The sequence below is a fragment of the Clarias gariepinus genome, chromosome 2, assembly GCF_024256425.1.
Source record: "Clarias gariepinus isolate MV-2021 ecotype Netherlands chromosome 2, CGAR_prim_01v2, whole genome shotgun sequence".
Classification (NCBI taxonomy): domain Eukaryota; kingdom Metazoa; phylum Chordata; class Actinopteri; order Siluriformes; family Clariidae; genus Clarias; species Clarias gariepinus.
This window is the reverse complement of record NC_071101.1, coordinates 16,860,974-16,870,047: the sequence shown is the minus strand read 5'-3', so window position 1 is coordinate 16,870,047 and position 9,074 is coordinate 16,860,974. Positions and strand designations below refer to the sequence as shown.

Sequence of the window (9,074 nt, the reverse complement as noted above, 5' to 3'; positions counted from 1 at the left end):
AACAGTTTCAGACAGACTTCTACAGGTAACTGTGAACATTCTAATACTGACCGTTTGATCTTTAGATTGAAGTCTCTGTTCTTGCATTGTTCATCCTAAACACATCTGTTCTAATATTTAGGTCAACTTTGTGCTTTTCTTTGATAATAAATGAGCTGTTTGTAATTTTTAAGCATTGTCTGTGAGCTGCCTGTGAGTTGAATTGCTATTGCAATATTGACAAGAGGAAAAGAAAGAGATTAATCAAATGGATTTGTTCAGGCTGGGGTAGAGCTAATTTTTAGAATAAAAAAATGCAAACCTTAAATAAAGTAATTTTACCGCACCCCTGTCCCACGGACTATCAATATAGTAGCAGGCTTGCTGTTAATCCTGAGGACTAGTTGCAGATCAGCTGGTGAAAGATGCTTTAATTATATAAAACTAAAATAAAGCCACAAGAGAGTGTGTGTTAGTTATTTTATCCAAAACCAAAGCAATCCGTTTCATGATCTGGAATACAATGGTGGAAAAATTAGGAATGTGCAATAGCTCAACCCGTGGTTCTTGTAGATTCAGAGTATCTTCCTGCTTTGTGCTCAGTGTTTTCGGTTAAAGGGTTATAGCCCTGGGGGTTACTGTGAGAAAGTTTGGGGTTTGGTGCCCAGAATCACTGTTGAGCCCCTGTAAGCACTGTTGGAGTGATTAGTAGTAGTAGTAGTAGTAATATGATTAGCAAAAAAAAAAAGACACCCTTGTGTGATAATTGGCAGGCTATACGGTAGATGAAAGAAAGTCTGTGGATGTTTATTTGTAATATTGGTTACGTGACATCTTGGTCATTTCTGCTGATTAAAAAGTACCATACAAAAAGTTTCTCCAAAGAAAAGGTGTTACTTGTTTCTTCAAAATCTCCTACTTTTGATGGACTCCACATCGAGCAGGAACACCCACATTTGGTGTTCAATCAACCACCAGTATGATCGTACTGTACATAGACCCCCTCCGGTATTTCCCAAGATGGACAACAGAAGAACCCATGAGTGTTTATCTCCTGAGAGTAGAATTAGCTACAAGCCTGATTAATGATGCAAAAAAAGCAAAATAAAGCAACTGACTATACAGAGCTATTTCATGATCATATTGTTTGTCACTATTTTTACTGTAGCTTCAACATTATATTATTCTTCCATCTTGAAACGGCTCAACTATGCTTGTTCACATCCGGAAAGCGTAGTGTTTCTTGGATTATGGATGTAACCAGAGCTGAATAGCAGTGAGGCCATGGTAGCCTCGGCTGTCCTCTTCCTCTGACAGGAAAATAATAGCCTTGTTTAGTGTGGGCGAATTGTGGGAATGTTTAAACAGATTGAACGAGCTGCTAGCTGATGCTTTGTGACTCCTACAGGGTATTTAAAAACGGTTAGGATTGTTTGTTTTTTTTCACTGCAGACTTTTTTTTTTTTTTAGATTTTGTCCTTTGGAAATAATTTGATGAAACCTGCAGCCCTGAAGGTCAGGAGAGAGAGAGAGAGAGAGAGAGAGAGAGAGAGAGAACAGTCCTTTCTTCACCATGCACTTACAGAGAGAGACATTTGGGAACATGCCTGATCCTGGCACTCTCTTTCTCTCCTCCTTCACTGAGACATTCCACACTCAGCTGACATTCTTCTGCACACTGGCTCTCAAATTGAAGAGCCCGTCTGGGGGGACGGTTGGAGAGGTGCGTCACGTGCTTTAGGCTACCCATCCCTCTCCTCTCCTCTCTCTCTCTCTCTCTCTCACCAGCCCAGTCTGGTGTTCTTGCTCCCTGTGCGCACTGACAGCCGACAGCGAGGAGAGTCCAGAGCAAGCACCGTGACGAGCACAGGATAATTACCTTACTGATCCGGATCTGATTTAAATTTAAAAAAAAAAAAGAAAAAAGAAGAAAAAAGATATTACATTTTCACAGAAGGATGTTATCGAGGCAGCCCGGAGCGCCGAGGTGTGCTTTCGCGTCTCCACCGATCTCACCCGAGCTCGAGTTGCACTGCGCTCGCACCAGCGTGTGTGGAAGCACGCAAACTTAGCCGGAGAAGTGTGTGACGCACTGGAGAACCCGAGCAGAACCTGTATATCTCAATAACATTCGGGCATCAGGAATCCGGAGCGGTGTGTGTGCAGTGTGTGTGTGCAGTGCATGAGGAGGCATGAGTCGTTGTTAACTCGTTACTGCGTGCTTTGGACGTGTGTGCAGGGAACGTGCGTCGGAGTTTGTGCGCTGAAGATTTCGCCTGGATGTTGAAGTGAATTCCGCGCGATGTGTGAAATTGCGCACGACCTGGCCCTTCTTGCGCTTTTGGCTGAGACGCACCCAAGGCGAGTTGCACACCAAAGAAGACAATGTGTAACCTGCAACATATCACGTATTTCTAGTGCGTAAACGCGTCTGAGGGTTTTCCCCCCCTCTTTTTTTCTTTTCCGGGGGAGAGTAACCATGTGCGTCATTTCGTAACTTTGCTGCGCGTTTTTTGGAAACGAGAGCCGGACAGGGTGATATTCCCTTTCACACACATATTTACATTTCTTCGTCATGCTCAGGCAAATGCTGTTGAACTCGACGGCGGCGGCCGCGCGGGACCTGGACGCTATAAGCCAGACGCACGCGCCGGCTCCCCTGGACGTGTCGCACGCGCCGGTCAGCGTGTCGGCGCTGCTGAAGCCCGCGGGTCGCGGCGGCGCTGGCGGGGGCGCGCTGCGCGAGCTCAATAAGCCGGACCTGACGACCTACGTGGTCATGTGCATAGTGCTCTTCCTTCTCGTGCTGCTCATCGTGGTGTTCATCAACTGCCAGCTGCGCAACTCGTTCTTCGCCTCCACGCCGTACGACCGCTCTCTGCGCGAGGCCCGAACCTCGTACAAATGAAACACCTCGTGCGCTGTAACGCACATGGCCTTTGTGACGCAACAGAGAGCTGGCCCTTGCGCTCTGTGGATTACCCATGGTCTGTTTGGAGAGGTGCGCGGACTTGTAATGCCAACGCGCTTGCGTCCATGAACTTTCTCTCATGTTGTGTGTGTGTGTGCGTGTGTGTGTGTGCACTGCAATGTATTGCAGGTTCTTTTCTTGCATGAATTAAATCTGTAATTAAATATTATGTGTACAATCACAAGCTGCGTGAATTAAGGGCTTTGCTTGTAAAATAAACAGTCGAAAGTGTGAATGGTAAATATTAATAATATAACATTTACCATATTTATAATAATCTATGATCATCATCATCATCATTGCACAAACAATTTACCTTCTATAAAGTCTGTTAGTGTTAAGACATCTCTCTTGTGCTAAGTAGTAACAATTGATGCATTTCTGCTTTGTCTGGACTATGTAACCAGTGGAAAGTTGCAGAAAATAATACCTATCCAGACACAGGGTTAAAGAGGGATCCAGGACAAGCGCCACTCAGACAAATAATTGATTCTAAAGAACTCAGAGAATTGATCCAAAGACAATAAAAAAAAGACAATTCTTAAAAAAAAATCCTTAAGAACATTCCTCAGAAATGATGCAAAGACATGCTAATCCATCCTTAAGAAAATTCTTAAAAGGTGAAAAGACATGCACATAATGGGACCGGGCCTGTTATCTCAGGCTTGACATTACATCACCAGTGTTTGGGTGCCAGAATGTAAGATATCTCACCAGAAAATGCTTCCCCAAAGCAAAATGCGATTTATTTAAGGATAGAATGAAAATAAAATGACATTGCGTGCATATACCATGTCATTTATATAACATTACATGGTTTACTTATATAGCTTATATACTCACAGCAGTCATCTGGCAAAATCCTGCAGCAACCAGAAGCATGCAATCACCACTCAATCATGCGTAATAAAATAACTGTGTGTGTGTGTGTGTGTGTGTGTGGAGGGGGTTGGTATCTGTTTTCATAAAGCTTACTAAACGTCAGCTAATGCAATGAAACACCAAAACACTGACTGTTGAGGAAAGTCATCTGAGGCCAAGCAGTGCTTACCGTATTGCTGATGATTTGTGCAAAGGTGGGCAGAATGGTTGCAGGAGCCACGATAAGAGGCAACTTAATCTCATCGACCAAAAATAAACCTGCCTTGACTCAGCACATCTTCCAAGCAAGAACAGAGATACCGTCATGGAAAACATGTCAGTGGATTTGCATTGGCTGACTGGCAGTGTTCCCTGAATGAGCCAGTGATCTCTTAGGCAGGATTAACCATCACTTGTCCCAGTTATATCCACTATAGCAGAATTTTACACTGCTCACAGGCCTTGAATAAAATATAAGTAGAAGATTAGAGATAAAACTTTATAAATGAGTCATTCAGTTTTAAAAAAACTTTGTATATTCTCAATTATGTGTAATTGGTTGTTTGTGGTATTACACCACAGTGAATCATTAGGATGAGTGAATGTTGGGTGTTGGCCTTTGAACCCGAGACTCATGGTGCTGTTCATAAACTTCACACTGAGTGGCGCTGTTAGCAAAAAAAAAAAAAAGAATTATTATTATTTATTTTTTTTAACAGCAACTCTGATTAAAGTTTTAACTATAATTTAAATTACTGGTTTATGTTAATGCAAATTTTTTAATGCATAGGACATTTTTGACATTTATAGAATAAGTTTCAGGTATTAAACTTTGTTATGGTCAGTAGGTTTCCAAACAAAAAAATCTTTATAACAGAAAACTTCACACTTTTTGGTTCCTGGGTAACATGGCAAGCTGGGTTTGTTTTGTCCTAAAAAGTTCAAGTGTGATAAAGAGAGGAATTAATTTGATGTCTATTAATAATTTCATCTGACAATGAAACTATAAAGGCTGAAGAATGCATTTTATTATATTAATATTACTGATGGCAGAACAAACTAGACAAATACTTGATGGAAGAAGGAAAGCTGTATTCATAACAGTTTGTAATGCCAAAAAAAAAAAATTTTTTTGTGGTTCCTCTAAATATCATGGTCAACAGAGAAGAGTTCTTCCTCTTCCCAAGCTCTTGCCAAAGCATTTTTGAAAGAAAATATATGATGCAATAAATTCACCACATTCACATGTTACCCTAGGCATTGTATTTCACACAGGCCGTATTAATCTGATGATCTACTAATAATGTGTATGCGGATAAATATCAGATAAATATAAATTTGAAATTTAATTAAGAATGTGGGTGTACCTATTAGACTGAATGACTCTTTTCTCTGAGCTAAAAAGTAATCAGCCACAGCCTTATTTCTTCACACCTTTCTTATTCGTTCTTTTAACATAAATCATTTAACTATTGGCATGATTCTAAAGAACAAGGACAAGAGCATGTAATATGTTAGTTTTATACTGTGTATAGCAATTTGTGTTTGTATCCTAGTACCTAGACAATGTTTGTTGGACTTACGAACAAATTGGACTTATGAACGAGTGTCTGAAATAGAACTCGTTCGTATGTTGGGGATCTAATGTATATTTTTGTTAAAGACAGTGGGAATTTCGATGCACCCTTTTGGGTAAAAATAAATGTATAAATTACAATTTTGGCTAAACAATACTAAATTAAAACCTACACATGCACCTTTGAAGAGTTTTATGTAGAAATAAACTCACATAGTGATCTGTCCATGGTTTTACCTGAGGTGGTGGTTTTTAAAGTGGGATCTATGCAACACTGAGCAGTCTGTAAATTCTTAGAATTTGTTATAGAGGTAAAAAAAAATCACAAATCATGATTACCAAAATTTGTTTTTATATAAATTTTTGGATTCTTGATTAGTTACTTTAATCAATATTGGCTAAATCCAAACCTCAGTAACTCAAAAATGCAGCATGCAATGTCAACTTTAACCTGATTTGTAGGTCAAGAATATAAGGTAATGTTTATATCAACCATCAGAATAAAAAAAAGTGTGATCTCATTGACTTTAACTAGATCATGAGTGTAGCTACCAGATAGGAAAGTTTGGGGATTTTAGAAACTGCTGCATTCCTAGGATTTTCACAAATAGTCTGTAGAAGTTTAAAACTTTGGTGTGGTGGTTGGAAAAACAACAAATGTGCATGTTTATAGGTATTAGTAATAGGGTGGAAGGTGAGTGCACTTTGCAACAAACTTTTGTTTCCTCTGGATTATGATGCAACACATAATCGTTCCTCCAGGGTAGGAGTTTGAATCCCACCTCGGGTCTGTGTGCATGAAGTCAGCATGTTCTCCCTGTGCTTGATGGGTTTCCTACTACAGTTGAAATAAATGCATATTAGTCTAAATGCCATTGCCAAATTGCTCATAGTGTGTGAATGAGTGTGTGTGCCATGCGATGGATTGGCACCCTGTCCAGGATGTACCTGGGATAGGCAACAGGCCTCCCATTCCCACGTATCTATATAATAAAAGGAATGTCTGTACATTGGTCAGAACTCACTCTTTCATTGATATCTTGCTGTGTCATACACTGGAGGAGGCAAAACCAGTCTGTCTGAATGTCTGTATGTCCGTATGTCTGTCTAGCACCATGCAAAACTGTCTGGACAGAATTTAATTAAACTTTACCAGTCCTTCGGTATTTGCCTGAGGTTGAAACTATGCCATAAATAAAATGAAAAAGATTTACTAAAAGTGATGTTATGAGCAGTAATGTGCCAGATTCTAAATCGCAAGTTTCGCCAGCGTACTGCGCATGCGTCAAACAGTGGGCGCGTCTTAAATCGAAAAAAAAAAAGGTTTTTGTCACCGTACTGCGCGTAGTCCGCATCTTAAATCGATCACTGGACAGAATTTAATGAAACTTTTACAGTACTGTACTTTGATATCTGCTTAAAGTTTAACCTGCACCATAAGTTAAATCTAAATGTGAGTAAAACTGATGTTATAAACAGTAATGTGTCGGATTTAATATTCTACTTTAAAATAAGCTACTAATAAGCTATTTGCTCAATGTAAATACCTGCACTAATAGATATTAATTAAAAGCTAAACTTAACATTTTCCCTGCTGAAATAACAGCGTTGAAGTGGTGTAAGTGAATTTTAACACACTTTAAAAACAAAACTTAATCTTTTTCTTATCTATTTTCTCATCTGCGATTCACTCTCCGATTGCCAAACACGTACAAGTCAACCTAAAAAGACATAAAATACTTAATCTAACAAAATTTGATTTCTTTGTATTAAAAAGTTATACAGAAAGTTCTGCCATACAGAAAGACAGGCCGACATGTAGTGGGCTTCAACCTGAAATAATAATAATATCACTGATTACATTAAAGCTGATCAGTTTATTTTGTTTCTGGCTTTAATCTTTTAATTATTTCTACAAACTCTTCTCCCATCAAAGACGAGTACTAACGCTAGGACAGGATAAAGCGGAGTAGACGATGAGAGAGTGAGGTAAAGCCTGAGGAGGCAGCCGTGGCTCAGGTGAGCCTGTAGTGCGCATGTTTTGGCCCCGCCCTTACTCCTCTCAACCTGTCTTCGCGCTCAAACAGGAAGTGAAGAGCTTCGTGCTTGTGTAAACAGCGCGGCTTGAAAAAGTTGACTCGCGTTAGGAACAAGTATGCAGGGGAAGCCGGAAAGTCAGAATGTGCGTAAAAAGGAGGAGAAATAACTGAAAATAAAGGGAAATTTCAGTGCGCGCGACTGAGCAGCTCGAGCAAAGAGACTGTGTGTGTGCGCGCGCGCACGAGGGTGCGAGACAGAAAGCCCGAGAGCAGAGAGTAGTAACGCTAGCCGAGGAGAGAGAGAGAGAGAGAGAAAGAGATTAAACCCGCGGTAAAGTGACATAACACGGTCCGGGCGACTCTTCAAGTGCTTAATGTTAGGGTTTGGACAAGAACCGGAGTGTATTTTTTATGCGTTTGTGTTTCGAGGAGAAGAAGTTCGGGCTGGTTTCGGCGTCTGGCTTTCAAATTTCCCTCCGTTTTGTAGAGAGCTCGGGGGGAGCCTGAGCTAATAGGGCGGCGGGCTAAACACACTCAGGCCGCAGGGGCAAGCGACCCAGCCCGGGTTACACTCCGGAGGAGCTCACCGCTCACTTGTGTTCTAACGGCCGAGTTTGTGAATCCGTCAATCTTTCCGTTGTCTTGGATACGCTATACGTGCTGAATCAATCATGGATCCTCCAAACTTTGGGAATTCAGCCTCCGCTTCCGCAGCCGGCTCTTCATCGAAAAGCGGCAAAGACAAAAAACCCAAGAAGTCATACGAAGACGGAGATGGGAAAAAGAAATTCGTAAGTATTCCCAAGTTTGTGTTGAGAAGTCAAGCGCTGAAGCTGTTTCCTGTGTGTTAACTCTCCTGCTAAGCTATTAGGAGTCAATGTGCGGCTTAAACGTTATTCCTGTCCGAGCTAACACCGTGCACTCACTCATTCTCACTGTTCACACACTCTCTCTCTCTCTCACACACACACACACACACACCTGATGAACGTCCAGGTTTACTCGGAGTGTGTTTGTTGTTGTTGTTAGAACTGGTTTTGATAGCTGGGTATACATCGCTTCTACATGCCCTGGCTTGGTTAATAAGGAAGTAAGATCTCTCTCTCTCTCTCCATGTGTGTGTGTGTGTGTGTGTGTGTGTAAGAGAGAGAGAGAAAAGTGTGTGTGTGTGTGTGTAAAGTTTGCGATTGTTGTCAGATCATGTGCTCAGGATCTCCTAGTACTTTTTTTGTAAACCTTTCTTTCTAGGAACAGTTTTATTCTAAATGACTTCCACAGTGCTGTGACGAAATCAACTCACGCTTCGTTTCCCACGATAATTGATGAGTATCGCGAGATTTTGTTTGAGTTTGCCCAAGAGCAGTGGCATTAAAACTTTACTCATGATTTTTTTTTTTTAGTTTCCAACACTATACAAACGCACACACGTGTGTATGTATATGTATGTATGTGTGTGTGTGTGTGTATGTGTATATATATATATATATATATATATATATATATATATATAAAATATTAAAATATATCATTATTTAGTTTATATACACACTTCAGGAAAAGAAAGACTTGTGTATAAATACTTAAACTTATAAATGTATAAATATGTTAATTAAAATGTATTGGTATAATAATATTATAATAATATGAT

At 40.3% G+C, this 9,074-nt stretch overlaps 2 protein-coding genes across 3 annotated transcripts in view; both read left to right on the top strand.

Annotated features, from left to right (window-relative positions):
- Positions 1 to 1,798: 1,798 nt before the first annotated feature.
- Positions 1,799 to 3,241, top strand: LOC128515888 (small integral membrane protein 32-like). The gene has a single exon (XM_053490133.1). The coding sequence runs from the start codon at positions 2,555 to 2,557 to the stop codon at positions 2,885 to 2,887; it is 333 nt and encodes a 110-aa protein (XP_053346108.1). The 5' UTR covers positions 1,799 to 2,554; the 3' UTR covers positions 2,888 to 3,241.
- A 4,223-nt stretch (positions 3,242 to 7,464) lies between these two features.
- LOC128542585 (protein diaphanous homolog 1) overlaps positions 7,465 to 9,074 on the top strand; it is an 86,910-nt gene continuing 85,300 nt past the window's right edge. For both annotated transcript variants that reach the window (XM_053512515.1, XM_053512508.1), the window contains exon 1: positions 7,465 to 8,217. In XM_053512515.1, coding sequence (XP_053368490.1) covers positions 8,098 to 8,217 — 120 coding nt within the window. In that variant the 5' untranslated portion in view covers positions 7,465 to 8,097. The remainder of the gene's footprint in view (positions 8,218 to 9,074) is intronic.

Bases quoted from the DNA above. Each gene is read 5' to 3' on its own strand.
- LOC128515888 (XM_053490133.1), top strand. From the start codon at position 2,555: ATGCTCAGGCAAATGCTGTTGAACTCGACGGCGGCGGCCGCGCGGGAC.